At 39.4% G+C, this 17,112-nt stretch overlaps 1 protein-coding gene across 9 annotated transcripts in view; it reads left to right on the forward strand.

Annotated features, from left to right (window-relative positions):
- LOC119650960 overlaps nt 1–17,112 on the forward strand; it is a 299,212-nt gene that overhangs the window by 266,175 nt on the left and 15,925 nt on the right. For all 9 annotated transcript variants that reach the window (XM_038054208.1, XM_038054207.1, XM_038054206.1 and 6 more), the window contains exon 7: nt 12,076–12,260. In XM_038054208.1, coding sequence (XP_037910136.1) covers nt 12,076–12,260 — 185 coding nt within the window. The remainder of the gene's footprint in view (nt 1–12,075; nt 12,261–17,112) is intronic.

Raw genomic sequence — 17,112 nt, forward strand, 5'->3', positions numbered from 1 at the left:
TTTCCCCAACAGGACACACAATTTCACAGCCGCGCGTTGTTCTCGCCATTACGTTTTCGCTGAAATGTAAAAAGTTGTTTTACTAAAAACAATCTCACAGGCGAACCGATGCACTCACAGCCACACAACTTCGCACACTGACGCAAGTGGCGGTCAAACAATAGGTTCCTCCACTCTATCTTCGCACAACAGCGTAATTCCCGGAACTTTTGGGTCCCCCACTGGCTTTCTTCAAAATTCTCCGTGGCAACATTCGCGCAACACGCGAGAGAAAAAACGCGGATCTCTCAAAAATCATCTCACAAATCTCTAAGAAAAATCGTTATATTTCTGGGATTCCACCAAAAATCGGTGCTTCTTATTGATTGATTTTCTTATTCATTTGTAGTTTGCTATATGGGTTGATCAATATGTCGGAAAGTGTTGTTTTTTTCTTTATTTTAAAACAATTTGCTTTGCTGTTTTGCGAAATGTTTACAGTAATTTGGAAAAAATTTTTCACTCCACAAAACTGTGACAAATATTTTTTTTCGGGTAAGTTTCGCCCATCATTTTTTAGACTAAGAAATGGGCCCATCAGGGGGTCAAAAGTAAGCATTTTCGCTATCCCATGTTTTTGCCTTTTATGGAGGCCAGCAAAACTGATGCAGCTGCTCGGAATATTCGCGATGTTTGCGGAGATGGCATAATGGACTCGCACAGAAATGGTTCGCAAAAGTAGACGGCATCGGTCGTGCCGCACGACCATCAGAATTCCACGAAGATCCTCTCAAAATATCTTTGAAGGAGGACGGTACCAAACAGGTGATAAATTGGCCGAAAAAATGAGCTGCGATCGTGTAGCAGTGCGCAACCATTTTCATTCGAAGAGATTTGTGCCACACGAGCTCGTACAGAAAACAACGAAAGGCGTTTTGAACTTACATCTCAACAAAACGCGAGCACAAGCAATATTTCTGGTACCGAATTGAGACGGGGGTTGGGAAATGGTTCCTATGCGTCAGTATAAGGCAAAGAAAAGAATGATTGGTTCCAGGAGAAACACCAACGCCGATAGCCAAACAGGACGTCCATCCAAAAAAGACCATGATTTGCACTTGGTTGAACCAAAAGGGTATAGTGCATTGGGGATGATAGAAAGGAACCGTGCGGTCAGCCAGGAGCAATAAATTGCCTAGCTGCACCGCGTAAATGAAGCAATTCAGCTGAAGACATGACATTCCTAACTTTCATGATGCACTAGTGGCCAAAGGCCCAGTCCAAGAGCTAAGATGAAAGGTTTCTTACCATCCACTATATTCTTCAAATCTTGCGCCAACGGATTTTCATTTTTTACGCTCTCTGTCGAATCAAAACCTGGCCCAACAACTTGACGATGATAATAATAAAAATTTCGCATTCTAATAAGTACATGTAACTGATGTAATTATTATTATAAAAAAATCAACTTTGATTTAAATCTTGATTTTTTAATCATTGATTTAAATCATGATTGAAATCAAATGATTCAAATCAATCAATCCTGCTTGAGAATCTGAGAATGCAAAGTAGGGAAAATAGTTTGTATTCCAAGTCAAAATTATATTTTCGAACTTTCTAGATCATTCGCGAAGCTTACTAGATAGTGATGCAGCCATACTTCTGTTTTGAAGAATATTAAATATCCATTTACAAAAATGTTGTGTTGTGTTGTTCAGTCATTCTAATTCTATCAACTGCAAAGTGGTTTTCATTTCGGAGCCTTTATATGTCGCGAAGAAGTTTTCAAACGATCTAAAAATCGCCTACAGATGGTCCATCTCTTTTCGTGAAGTTAACTTTAAATAGTGGCAAGTGTATGATGCGTCCATTACACAATCTAATAGCATTCGGTCCCATAAAACATCATTTCCTACCAACCAGTGAAGCCTTATATCCAAAAATTTCCACTTACATTCCGCATTCTTCCTTTTTCCTTCATCAATTCCAGTAGAATCTCAATTTCCGAGCATAATAATATAAGTGGCCTGAATTTATTCATTCCTTTGTTACACATACCCACTTTCTCCTTAGTCACTATGTCACTCGTTTTTATCTTGTTATACTCCTTTCATTTCTTGCTTCCTGCATTTGCTTTAGTCAGCACATTCCTTCAATCTTCCCCTTCCCTCTCCGCATTATCATCAGAGGATAGAAAACTTTTTCCGTAGGCAACAGCAACACCACGGTATGGGGGAGAAATATGCCTAGGCAAACTGATGGGGATGAAAAAAGCTTTCCGGTAGGCTTTTCACTGTAGTCATGTATTCCCGGCAATATTTCCCATTGATTCCATTGGTATTTTCGTCCTGCAGATAATTTTTTCCTCGTGTTACTTGACATCGTTCTGTTATTTTTCAATGCAGATAAGGAATGATGGCTGTGGGTTAGTAGGTCTCCCAGGAAATTTCATGGAGCTGGTTGATAAGTTCAGTTTTCTCTTGATTTTTTTTTATATTTTTTTCTAGTTGGTAGTGGTATTTAGTTTAGTTAATCGGACGAGGAATAAGAAGTTTCCAAATAAGTGTTGTAGGTTGGGCTTCAATTTGGCGGATAGGATCAGACGTTGACATAAAAGTAAGTTGCTTTATTTGGTTCGATGAATTTCTATATTTGGATTATGAAATTGTTGTCTATATTTGGATTATGAAATTGTTTTGCAAAAAGAGTTTTTGTGCAAAGAATATTAAATGTTGTCATCTTTTATTTAGAACAGAGATAGCTCTCCGGATTATTGTTTACTTATTTTACGGGTTTATCTTTCTTCTATTCCATCCATACGTGCATTACCCTTTCAATTTTAACGACGCATTGAAAGAAAACAAATGTCGCTTATCCAGTGGTGTACCGTCCATACTATGCAATTGCAATCTTTTGGATTTTTATGGAAAGGTGGGCCTTTTTCTTCCCTGCACATGTTCTCTTTACTCACTTTCACTCCGAGGGTGTAATTGAAAAACCCATACTATGATAATATCGAAATACTCTCCAGTCGCAATACATTTTCCAAGAGAGAGGAGGGGATGATCGCCACGGTTATTCAACGGAATTTGAGAGAGAGGACCTCCCGCATCTTTCTTCATACTCTCCTCAACCACAGCTAACGTTTTGACATGCATATAACACCGCTATGAGGAGCCATGGCTTTTAAAGGGGCGGTGACCCTCGCAATCCCATTTAGAAATTGAGGAAAGAGGGGACATTTCCCTTTCTTCTACATGTCCTCATATCCTGTCTCCCTCACGAGATGGGCTTAAAAATTCAGATTAGACATAAGAAATCACACTTTGAGTGACCATAACTTTTTAAGGGTTTGAGCCACATCAGTTTTGATAGGGTTTAAAGAGGGAGCGCCTCTCCCTTCCTCTTCCATAAACTTTCTACCTCCTCTGGGGAGATGGTTGAAATTTCAACCTTACCATAACTAGCCGTCAGTTGAAGAATATTGCGCAACACGCTCATACATAACACAACCTGTTGCGCAAACGTTTTTGTTACTCAGAGGATTTTAAACATCTTTGGAACAAGTCAAATATTTGCGCAACGCATCAAATGCGCCTATACAATGGCAAATTATTTCGCAACTGCATGTGTTGCACAGTGTGAATTACAGCGTATGAGCCCTATTAGAGCTACAGTTTATAGCGAACCTAAAGAACCACTTCTCAGACCTATTTATCCATTGGTTTCCACTTTTAATTTTTTAGTTTCTTTCCAATATAGTGAATTACTTCTACCAGGTGGCGGTGCTTCTAGCGACAGCTATACATATCTGCGCTTATAAGTTGTGTATGGGTTATGTCAGCCGCTTTGCGTCTCTTGTTACTTTTTCTAAATGACCTAATTTCTTCCCTGCAATCTGGTCTCAAATGTTTTGAAGTCGAATATTTGGGATTTCAAGATTTTATCCAAGACTCCATTTTTAAGATGAGGTGAAACTCTTTAAAGAAACTGCTAAGACAACTTTTCAGATTATGAAATATTTACCCGCTAAACGTATGTTATGTCGAATTACCACTGAGTGTACTTCGTAGCTTTGGTACATTGGATTGCTTTGCGCTTATTGTTATTAGTGGTGACAATAGAATAGTATTACGACGTTTAACTGAACTCATTTTAGTGGTCTAACCAAATTTGTTTCGTTTATAAGGGTCCGTATTTCGTTTTGCTTCACATGAAGATTCTCATTGAGGTCGTCATTTAGTAATGCCAATGGTTTAAAGACCATCCTAAGTGGTCGGAGGTGACCAAAAGAGGAGAGCTATCCCACAAAAATATAAAAGATGGCAAAATTGACCGTCTGCGTTTGTCGACGGAGCACGCCTCTGTGCTAGGCAGGCTCGCAAATGGGGAGGTCTTTCGAACACTGGATCCCTCAAGTGTTATTGTATAAACATTCACGTGTCTTTTCTGATGCGTGTGTCCGCACCGGATCCTGAAAAATTACCCCATTTTCCTCACCTTCACCTCACCCTCAGATCTCATGATTACAAATCAGGTTCCTTTTCATTTAGTTCTAAGTACTAAGCGAGAAATTAGCGTTTTTCAGCTTTTCCCCCATTTTTGTCACCTTCAGCGCACAGCCTACACAGCCTACACTTGGGCCCAGACGCTGATACCAGATCTCATGATCGCAAATCAGGTTCCTTTTCATTTAGTTCTAAGTACTAAGCGAGAAATTAGTTCTAAGTACTAAGCGAGAAATTAGCGTTTTTCAGCTTTTCCCCCATTTTTGTCACCTTCACCGCACAGCCTACACAGCCTACACTTGGGCCCAGACGCTGATACCCTGAGATCTCATGATCGCAAATCAGGTTCCTTTTCATTTAGTTCTAAGTACTAAGCGAGAAATTAGCGTTTAAATACTCGAAAAGGCATTTTTTCGCTTTTTCCCCATTTTCGTCACCTTCACCGGACAGCCTATACACTTGCCTCCAGAGCCTTAAAACTTCGAGTCCTAGTGCCGCGAACGAAAGGGAGAATCTCCAATGGATCATGTTGTCCATCAATTATTCTTCTGCCGCAGATGAAAGGTTAGGCGCGACCTTAGAGGCCCTGCCTTGCCATTTTTGGGCCATTCTATTGGAGTATGCTCCTTTCTAAATTGAGAGTTTTGTCGGGTTTGAGAGGAATAAGGGAAAAGTATATTTAGTTAGCATTCATTACAACATAGCATATATATGCAGAATAACTAAATTTGATGAAAAAGAAAACAAATGTTTGCCAAAATACAGGGTTCTCCCCCTCTAGAGCTAAGGATTAAGTTCCCAATAATTATTTAAAAGCTTGACTGATTTAGTTACTCTTTGCCTACCGGTTACAATTGGTGCATTTCACTATTTTCACTGGGGCGATATTCTACCAACAGACATTTCTGCATTCATGCATGCATGACAAATACTCAAAATTAGAATAACGTTGCATGAAAATTGTTTGTGGTATTGACCAAAATCAGGAGTTCGTTCAAATATCTTCCTAAACTTCACCACAAGTCAAGCTAAATAACCTGGGAGGGGTTACCATAATCAACTAACTTACATGAGGAGAAACTCATTAATCCTATCCTAAATTATTAACTTTGATGAATTCAACTGCCTTTTTTGGCTCACTTGATGGCTCCGCGTTCTTCGACGGGGGAATCTTGTCTTTCCGTCCGGAATCGTTGTCGCTGCTGCTGAAGGCGCTTACTCGTTTTTCGGCATATTTGTTTCCGCTATCTTCAGTAGATGAATCTAAAAGGCTTATCCTCAATGCCAGCAAGAGAAGTGGGTACATACCAATTCACTTTCGAAAAGATTGGGACGCAAAATGTACGCACGGATTACCTGTAAAAAATCAACGCACCAATTAGAAAAAGAGGCGAAATAGAAAAATTTCAATTCATTCTACCGCACCAGCTGTTTCTTCGCCTTTTTCGACGGTGGATTACTGTCTTCAGTTGTCACTGCTGCTGGAAGCGGTCTACTTGTTTTTCGGTATACCTGTTAGCCCCAACCTCTCTCAGCAAATTATCCTCAGCCAGCAAGTGTGAGGTGAGTTTAAACACAAGTCCACCTTCCGAAAAATCGAGGTCCGAATCTCACGCACGGATTACTATCAAAAATCAACGCACCAACTAGGAGAACGACGCGAACTAAAACAAACAGCTGTTTCTTAGGTCTTCACGACTCGAAGAATCAAACCAATTTTCCCATTTCCGGTCGATCAGCTGTCCATCCAAGCAGCTGGTTCCGTTAATCCTGAAACCGCTGAATACGCCCTTGAATTTAAAAATCCAAGGCGGCTTAGCAACAACAACGATTACACCCTATTGCGTTGTATTATGCGGTATGCAAATTCCTCCCAACAACGATCCCCTGCCTACATCCAATACGTATTATACGCAAGTCTATGAGGGTAAACGAACGATTGGCCCGGTCGCTTGCACCATTTGAAAATTATTAAACAAGTCGGAATACCGGAAGCTCGCGCTTCGGGTATAAAGGTTTTGTGTTCATCTTATCTAAGAAATTTCAACGCACATTTTTCTCTCCGTATATAGTTACAAATCCAACATACTCCTTCATATTTTTCCAAACTACGAGACATACGTCCATATTACAGCCGTAGATATTACGCTCACCCTAAACAAACAAACTGCCTATTTCCGAATACTGTACACATATATGCACGTATATCAATTGATCGTACCCATCTTTCCGATTTACTTCTTATATCTATTTGAATTAGTCACTACCCGCAAAGTTCATTAGCACGCATATATCATACTATATACCTACATACACACATGTCTGGTTGGAGTAATTGATATTCATATACAAATGACTAAAAACTAAAACAAAATAATTCTTTCCGCCCCCATCCATAAGAACTCATTTCGTTGTGGTATTGACGAATTGACATGTGATGATGACGTCATGCAGGTTGTAGAGTGCACGAAATTCACAAAAAATTGTAAAGTTTCACCCCCTATAACTTTGTTAGTAATAGTTGGATTTTCTTCAAACTTGACCAAATTGTGCATTATGTTCTTCATTATACGCATGTCAAATTTTGTACTTCTGCGATGAACATAAGGGGGGTGCCGGGTAAATTTCTAAAATATGGAAATATACTATTATTAACTTTATTTGTGCAGATATCGGAACCGGATTTCACAGAGATGCACTACTGTGATTTTTTTCGGATTTTTCGATTGGATAGGTTCTGAGAACGAGACCTGTTACAGTTTTTGTGGGTCACATTTTGAGCCCTCACTCCCCTATGTTTCACCCAATGTCAAATATTGAAACAGTTTCGAAAAGTACTAATTGAGACCTTTCATTTGATACCCCACATGGCTACATTCTGTGAAAAAAAAATTTGCAGCCTCCTTTCACCTGTATGGGGAGCCCCCCTTAAACTTAACACAAAATGGCGCCAGTTGCTGCATGTAAAGGGAACGGCAGATCACATACTCTTACCAATTTTCGTGACAATCGGTCCACCCGTTTCCGAATAAATCGGGTGTGACAGACAGACAGACAGACAGACGGACAGACAGACAGACAGACAGACGGACAGACAGGCATCGAATCGATTCTAATAAGGTTTTGTTTCACACAAAACCTTAAAAATAAAATTTAGAATTGTTCAAATGAAATTGGGTTCTTGAAAAATAAATGGAGTATGGGATGGGAATTATGAAATTGATGGGGTAATTGGGAAAGTTAAGAGGTGTAAAAAATGTGAGAAAAAAGGGAATATTATACATTATTGAATGCATTCTTTTGTCAAATTGACCTTGGAAAGAGGTCGATGAAATATCGCTCATGCCGCTAAGCCACAGACACTACAATTTCCGCCTTTTTTCTTAAATAGTCTTTCCATGTGAATCTGGGACTAAATGTCAAATGTAGGTGCGTCTTTTATTTGCCTGAAACGCATTCTGTTCTTCAGTTGGGACTCTAACTGATTTGATTTTTTCTGTTGTAAAATGTATGTGGGTGGACTTTTGTTGCTTTTAATTTTATTTTATTTTCTATTTTTATTCGCTCCTATGATCAATGGGCTGAACCGAACACACTGTACACCTACTTATGGTAAACCTACTGCGATTTCTGGAATATTCCTCCTTGTATTTGATTCTGCAGTTTAAATGGGCGAACTTTGCTGCTACGCTTTTTCAAAAGCTTGATAATCATTAAGAAAAATGTGTGAACCTTTCTACTTTCTAGGGTATTTTCAGTTTGGTCCATTATTTTGTGTACCTAAATTATATCAGCCTCCATGCTAGGATTGTTGTGTGCAGTAGCTATCTGACAGCTTTGGGCTTTTGGGTCCATGATCATAGGAGGAGGATAGTTCATTAGTTCATAAAAACTGATTCGTCGGCCTGAATATCGATCTTCTTTATACATTGGAATTAAACTTTTGTCTAACATCGAGTTCTGTAAAATTTCTTCTAAATTATTTGCAGCATCTTTGGCTTAATGGGAGGATTGGTTCCTTGTCTGTGTCCGGATTAACCGGGATACTTTCAAGTAGTCAGGTTAATTGGGTGGCTGCTGAATGATGCTAATTCATGGCGTCCGCTTAGAAACCGAGTCAAATCATAACTCGTTTCGTCTCCACAAACTTATATTTGAGATAAGCTTGATTTGGGATAAGCCTGATCCCATGCTGTTTGCCACGCAATCAATGATCTCATTCGCTCATTTTATATACTTAGGCTCCTTTCCTGCTTCTCATACCAACGACTGGCTTCACTGGCGTTTTCTGTATATCAGACCGCCTATATTTGAAAGCATACTTCCTGCTGTTTTCTGCCCACTAGGCTTTAAATGTGGTTTAAAGCTAAGCTTCGAGTTGAAAATGATTCCCAGGTATTTCAGCGATAATTGAGAGAAAACAACATGTCCACCGATGCAAATCTGGAAAATTTTCTGTTTGCGCCTCTTTATAAAAAATACAAATTCAGCTTTATGTTCGGCAAATTTCAGACCAAAGTCTTCAACCTAAGACTTGTGGGTAAATGAGATATTATGACCACCCTGGTGTCATCTGGTAATTCGGCGACAACGACTTACTTAGGTACTGGCAGCCATAGGATGCCTCCATATATTATGTTCCATAGCAAAGAAAAGAGAACCGACCCTTACGCAACGCGTGCTATTATATTGTATGTCTTCGACCCTTCGTTATCGCTGTTGGAAGTCGAAGACTATGGTATTCAACATGTAGTTTGACGCTTGTGCGGCTCTGGGCGTTTCGATAATACGTTTCTACATCGCTAAGTTGAATGCATTGTTGACATCAACAGTTCTCAGTGTATAATATTTCTTTTCGTTAAAGGCTTCATGTGACACTTTCTCGCGTCAATGGCTAACCGTTAGTTGGTTGGTTTAGCTACAAGCTTACAGCGTAAACTTTGTTATTTCCATTCTCCGACGAAAGACCCTTCTTTTAAGCAGTATCGGAACACCTGGCCAAAGTTGTTTGATACCGTTCTAGTTGTCAGTTCCGGCGCCTTGTTGATTCTATCAATATCGATGGCTGTGGCTATATCTGACGGCTACCACAAGGCGCGCTCTCTTCACCTGGAAGCTGGTTTCTGACAGGCTTCTGACTGCAAGATTCCGGTCCGGGTTGAGGAGCATCACAATTGTACAGTGCTGTGCACCAATGCAGACTTCCGATATAGTGGAAAAGGATGCTTTCTCCGAGCAATTATACGTAGTTCAGGGACCTTGTGATCATGATGGGTGTTTTGGAAGCCAACCACATAGCCTGCCATAATGTCAGTTGAGTTTCAATTGCAATCCTCCAACATTTTGGAGTTGTCTTGTGGCGGGGCATTGGACCCGCGAATCTGGGCTCCTTTATGGATTCACCTCCACCGCTGCATCCAATGGTTGCGGAAAACAGCTGACGGTCTGACATAGACAGGAGGAGAAAAGTAAGAACTGTCTGGATTGGACCGTCGGCGCGACAAGGTGATGAAGTGAAATAAATACAGTAGATAGGAAATTTCCCCAAAGCCTTCTGGATGTGCGTAATAAGAGGGGCGCTTACCTCACCCTGGAAAGGGATCACCATCTGTGGTCGCTTTCGTTCGCTTGCGCGTTACTTCCGCCACTTCAGGCAGAGTTAGAGAGCTGCCGCTGCGCTATGATCCAGCTGTCACTCGACGATGGGAGATCGGATAACAGATACACTGAGTAGCCCGCCTGTGAATATCGATGATCATTGGGGCCAAATTGCTTTTTTTCTGCTACGGTGCAGGTCGTCGACTCCGTTTCATAAAACCGTAATAAAATCTGACCGACTGCGGAATCGGAAAGATGGAAATAACATTTTACCATGGTTCTTAACCGAATCAGATCCTTTGAGGTTCCTCCTCTTTTGGATGAAATGGCTACTCACCGTAACATACGGATACAGGCTGTCCCTCCAAGTCGAATAGAAATCGTTCTGGCCATCAATGGGCTCAAACGGAGTAAAGCGGCTGGGTTTGGCGGTCTTCCCCCAAAAGTATTTATCACTGCACCAGCAGTTATTATAGAATTGCTATTTTCACTCGTAGGGAAATCCAGGGAATCCGAGACAGAGAGCGATTGGATGGGTGACTGCGTGCTCCCTGCCGCCGATAACAGCTAAAATAATCGTGGAACGAATCAAAGAAAATCTCTTTTGACCGACAGACATCAGGTGGGTTTCCGGGCCGGGTCCTTCTCCATTGACCACATCAACACAGAGCACTTTGAACAGTGTGTAGAATTGCTCTTCATCGATTTCGAGCAAGCTTTCGATAGTGTGAACAGAGTATATGTGGAGTGCTCTACGTTGGAGGGGCATTTCATAGAAAGTAATAACTATTACCAGAGCGTCAGATGATGGCGCAAAATGTCACGTGCTGCACCGAGGTAAAATTTAGGAAGATTTTGAGGTCCAAAGGGGAGTCCGCTAGCTTTGCATCCTGTCACGGATATCATTTCTTCTTGTAATCAGTGAGTTTCTCATTCTGCCTGGTTCGAAGGACGTGGAGAAGCTCAGTAGACGATGATTCTCAAACACTTCAATTATGCTGATGGCATTTGTTTGCTCCCTCGCCGGGTTGTAGACTTTGGCCAAATGGCTCTGGATTTGGAAAGAGAGGCATGTAGAGTTCGACTGAAGATCAATACCAACAAAACCAAGGTTCTCGGTCTGACTGGTAATCGCACTCTCCCTATCTGCATTAATGGGCAGAGCATCGAAAGCGTCTATCAATTTGTAAATATAGGAATTGTGGTTGGCACCAAGCTAGATGTTGCCGGACGTATTGACAGCGCTAGATCCGCGTTCGCTGCCTTGTCTAAAATATAGGAAATGCGGTTATCTCACCACCACGATTAAGGTGAGACTGTTCTTTGCCAGTACTTTTTCTGTGTTGCTGTATGGAAGTAGCACATGGATAGTCACCCCATTGTCATTCGAGGACTCCAACCTTTCGTCAACACCCGTCTACGTCGTACCATCGGAGCACGCTGATCTGATACTGTTACAAACAAGGAACTTGGCCGGCGTATAGGTTTGGTAGCCATACCCGATGTGATGGGAAGGCGGAAGTGGCAATGGGATAGGTCACACATTACGTAGAAGCGACAATCGCATTACTGGCTACGCCATGCAATGGGATCCACTCTCCCAATTTGGGCGACTAGGGGGTCACTTGGCGCAGAATAGTCGAGGAGGAGTGTGCCCGTCTCGAGCAGTTGTGGGGGGAGCTGAAGCGCATTTCAGGTAACTACGAGCGATGGCGGGTAGGTGTGGTTGACACGCTATACCCACATGCATCAGAATGCAGACAATTGACATTCTTCACTTGTTCTGCAATTGTAGCCACTACAATTTGACAGACAAACTCGATGTTCGCAACAAATTTTTCTTTTGATTCCGGACTAAATTTGACAGTGGTTTTGTCGCATAAATAAGGATTCATAGGGGTTGATTATAACCCGCAGTAGTTGTATTTAAAAAAAAATTGTGTATGCGTTGAATTAAATTAAACTTAATTCGTTTTATTTTCTCTTTTAGAAAATGTTGGGTTGAAAGCTCATTTGTCGGAATAAAACCGGTCGAATCACCTCAGACTCCAGTTATTGAAAATTCCTTCAACGCGAATGCACAAACGTCAACTGGAGCGGGAGGACAAAAAAGTGGTGCTACAATGAATACATCAACTCATTCGGGTACGGATATATTACGTATGAATGGAGTCGGTGAGTCTACGATAATCTAAAAACAAAAAACAAACGTGTAGAAGAGACGAAAATAAGAAAGTAGGAAATAAAGAGTAACAATAGAAAGAGAAATGATAAGAGAGATATAACAATTTTAACAGATGATATTGATTTAAAATATTTAAATCTGAAAATATTTTCAACATATATATACACGAAAAGATTTTCTGATCATTTAGATAAGATTTATTAGAATACCGTTTAAGATATTATATTCTATTATTATATACTTTTAGTAGATCAAATATCGGAACGTCTTTTTTTAAAAGAATCAATAATTTATCATTATTGAATGAATGTTATAAATATGAACATGTAGAAGCATTCTCATACATACCTTTCATATAGACCGATACATGTATGATTTGTAGTGATGTTTAGGTAAAGACAGTAATCCTGCTTTTTCCATATATACAATATTCACATCATGTTTTCCACTATTTGCGAATAGTACCCCCGATTGTTATTATTTTTCACAGTTTGTATTATCGAAAAATTTTTTCTACCACTGATTTGCCCAGCATTGATTTGTTATTCCACTTTATTGAATCCTTTGATCGTTGACTCCCTGAAGTAACATTTTATAAATTAATACAAAATTGTATAATAAATGATTATTTATCTTTAACTGTTTTGCATCTTTGAAATTATAGTTGATCATGTGTTGCAATGTTACAAAATAATATTTTGACTATCAAATCTTTTGTTTTGAATATTTATGCTCTCTTTTTTCGTAACCGAGATAAGTACATGAGGTTCAAATATTTATTCACTTGTAAATTGCTACAGGTTTTCTGGTACATTCTCGAAATGTATCTTCAAGTCATGACGTAAATGATAATTGCCTTAACTTCTTATGAACGTAATACTGATATTCCGTAATGTGTCTATGAACCAAAACCTAAGTGCCTTCTATATAAACTACAGTGTAACCAAAAACAGTTTTATAATTAAATATATTCGTTACGATTTTCATATTAAAATATTATTTTAATAGTAAAGTGTATAAACGAATTGTGCATTTCCCTTTTTGTTCAGTTTTTCCTACTTAATTCAACAATTGTATATTTTTAGATTGACCGAAAAATTCATATAATGAAGATTTATAAACGACTACATAAGTTAAAAAATCATAAAATAACATTTAAGTTGTTTATTTTAATTAATATCGATGAATACAATTTCTACTTTTATTGTTTCAATAGTGGGTTTTCACCCATATCAATTGTGAAAATAAACAAAAATTCGATACTTTTTACATTCAATTGTGTTAAATCTTCTGTTTTTCTCTTTTGTTTTGTCCATTAATCTCAAAATTCAAAATCTAAAAAGGGACTGAATAAATTTGTTAGGAGAAAGTGCAGTGATGGTTATGTTAGGCTCTTGCTAGCTTACGGTTCATGCAATATGAATTGGGAAAAACTGTTCTCCTCTTACTTACTTTAACGTTGAAAACGTCTGGTTTTCTAACAGTCCTAACACTTAAATTTCACTACATCAGCACAGCGAGGAGCCTAACACTTAATTCATCATTTTGCCTCCAATAATCATACAAATTGGCAACCAAAGTGCTTCGCTTTGTTTCTCATCTTGTTTTATGCTAAGCACTAACATCCATTAAAACACCCCTAGAAACACGGGCCAACCTATTTTTGCACAATTTTGTGAACATCAAAATCACCTTCTTATTTACATTTGGTTTGAAATAATGAAAGGTTTTGATAACCCGCAAAATAGTGGCTCCTTTGTTATTTGAAACCGTGACAAAAAATCATTTTAACTTTCGACAAAATATCTATTCTAATTTACATTTTCATATTATTTTGTAATTAAATCTCAACTGTACACTTTCCTATCAAAAAAACCTCTAAGACGAAGTACATAACATATTTTTCAAATACATAAGAAAAGAACGTTTTAACACAACTAGCTCTACTTACATAATACAATTTATTGGTGTTTCTATTTACTCGCCCCATATTTATAATATATATATTTACTTAGGAATATTTTTGTTTTTAGAACAAAGAAAAATCTAATAATTTATCGACTTAATTTTAGTGTTTTTATGTATTTTCTTCCCCTTTTCGATGTTACATGCAAATCAATGCATTGCAAATTCGAAATATTTGTTTTTTTTTTCATAGAATGATGATAGTTATAACAACGAAGTGAGAAAATAAAAAAGTGGAATATGATTTTTATAAAACATTTTGCTTTCTTTTATGCTTTTTTTCAAACCCTTATTTTGCCATTTCATGCTCTATTTTAAGACTGACAAATTCTACTAAAGTGTTTTATGTGTTCTTATCATGTTTGGCTCATTTGTCTGCATAATATTTGTTTAATACAATCAAAATTTTATGAATGTATGCTCGTCTATGTGCCTTGCTGCATTTGGTTCTTTTCTGTTGTCTTTTCCGTTCACATATACATAATTCGATGTAATTGCGTCTCCGAATCAAGGCTTCTAGGCTTCAGAATTTCATACATTTATCTATATATTTTCGTTAGCCTAATATCACTTTGGAATCAGACTTTCAACGCTTCATTTTCCTTACATAATCGCATTAAACACTTTCAATTTAACAACTATTTACGCTAATAAATATCCACAAAATCATGAATAGCAAAATTAGATGTACATTAATTAGTGAAGGGACAGACACACCTCCGTTCCATCAACTACTGTAGCCTGGTATACTTTAAATCTTTGTTTGACAAAGCCTCCAGGTTACGCCATCTTTGTCGGTAGAATATCAACACCGAAAATTCAGATGTTTGGTGGTTCATTCAATAAATGCAGCGTCCTGCATAGTGCTGCGGGAATCAAGGTAGGAAAGGGTTTGCGACTGTAGATATGTTGATATGACAACAACCTCGAATATACATATATTTACAGAATTCACAGAATAATTACAAGCAATAATAAAAGATTTTATTTAGATTAAACCATAAAAGATTGGGACCTAATGGCGACCGAAAGTTCCCGACGATGTCTCGCTCTTGTTTCAAAGTATATCTTCTTCTTTTTCTTCAGCCTTTGTCCCGTTCACAAGCGGTGTCGGCTCGTTGTGATCGGTTTCGCCATTTGGCTCTATCGAATGATCTGGGTGCAATCTCGAGGTTTTTAAATCTCCATCCAGCGTATCCAGCCACCATTGTTTCGGCCTGCCTTTTGGTCGCTTGCCATCGACTTCGATGTTCAGACCAATCTTGGCAAGTGAATTTTCGTTAGCACGATTTCCGTAACCATTCCATCCAAGACACCTCTCTCGCAATTTTTCCACGATCGGTGTAACCCCATAACGATCACGGATATCCTCATTTCGGATGTGATTAAAACGTGTCACGCCACTAGTCCAACGCAACATCTTCATTTCCATTACCACACGCCTTTTCCGAAAAGCTCTTGCGAGTTCAATTTGGAAACCTATTTCTATTAATTTTGCGACCACTACTGCTGAGTGGTGATGGAAAAGGACTTTTTTGTGGGCCAATCGTGGGCATTTTTTTTGCAACTGGGTTTTCAAACGATTATTCCTTGTGAATCCCAAAAAAAAAAGTCGCCATAATCTTTCCGGCCGAAGGAACTGTCTTCGCCTATTTTGGCGCCGATTCCCCCTTGATAACGCACTATTTAGATAGTTCCTTGGTCTCAAGAGTGTACTGGTAGATCCAAGTTTCATCCACAGTGACGGCAAGATACTTAAAGTCCTGCAGATTCTTCTGGAACAGCTGCAAACCGTCCTTGCAACACTTCACTCGATTTCGGTTTTGGTCAAGCGTGAGCAATCGCGGCACCCATCTTGCGGTTAGCTTTTTCATGTCCAAAAGTGTATGCAAAATATCATGTACCCGTTTACTTGAGATGCCCACAGCACTAGCAATCTCGCAGACCTTCACTCTGCGGTTATCCATCGCCATATCATATATTTTATCAATTATTTCTTGAGTAGTAACCTCCACAGGGCGTCCAGAAAGTTCAGCGTCACTTGTGCCCATATGAACACTCCGAAAATTTTGAAACCATTGATAAACTGTTCTGTTCAATCTGAAAGAACGACACCAGCGAACAAGTCAAACAACACAGGAATTGCTATTGATGACGATTTGGCTACTTTGGTGATTCTTTTGCAAACCTGACTCTCTGTGACTTTGGCAGGGATATATTTTCATTGTTGATTCATTTGACGGTTAAACCTGCTGCCCTGTCTCCGGAACGGACGGCGTTTTGAAAATTGCCGGCTTCAACCGCTCGACGCTGACATTCGTTTCTCATCCATTCACGTCCAGAGAAAACTCGTTCTACGGCGCTAGAGGCTGCCTCACGCAGTCAACCCTGTGAGTTAGTTGCCAGGTCCTTGTGGACAAAGATCTTACCGCGGTGGTGGTGCGCCGTCGATGTTGGACATGGAGGTCTTATTTGCCACCTGAATCTCGCAAAACATATTTACGCATTTAGTGGCATGTACCCTGTCCCCGGATAATTAAAGCGAAGTACCTTATATCAACTTGGCGGCCTTTGTTCCCAGGTGGTTCTCTCTAAAGGTGATACGGAGGCACAAGAGTATCATTGGGAGAATGCTAACGCAGCCGTTGCTTTTAGTAGGACCTATTATTGCTGCCTTGTGCGATTGATGCCATCGTTCAAGGATCGCGTTTGAAGGAGAATGGTACGCCGTCGTATTACTCTTTTCGCAATTGCAAGAGAACTTTAAACATCGAGATTCAAGTTGTGTTCCCTGATCGCTGTATCACTACTGAAGATACAAACAGTGCCATTAAAATGGTGAAGAACATGTCTGAAACTGTCGGCTGTGTCCTTAAT

This window comes from Hermetia illucens, chromosome 3 (genome assembly GCF_905115235.1).
Source record: "Hermetia illucens chromosome 3, iHerIll2.2.curated.20191125, whole genome shotgun sequence".
Lineage (NCBI taxonomy): Eukaryota > Metazoa > Arthropoda > Insecta > Diptera > Stratiomyidae > Hermetia > Hermetia illucens.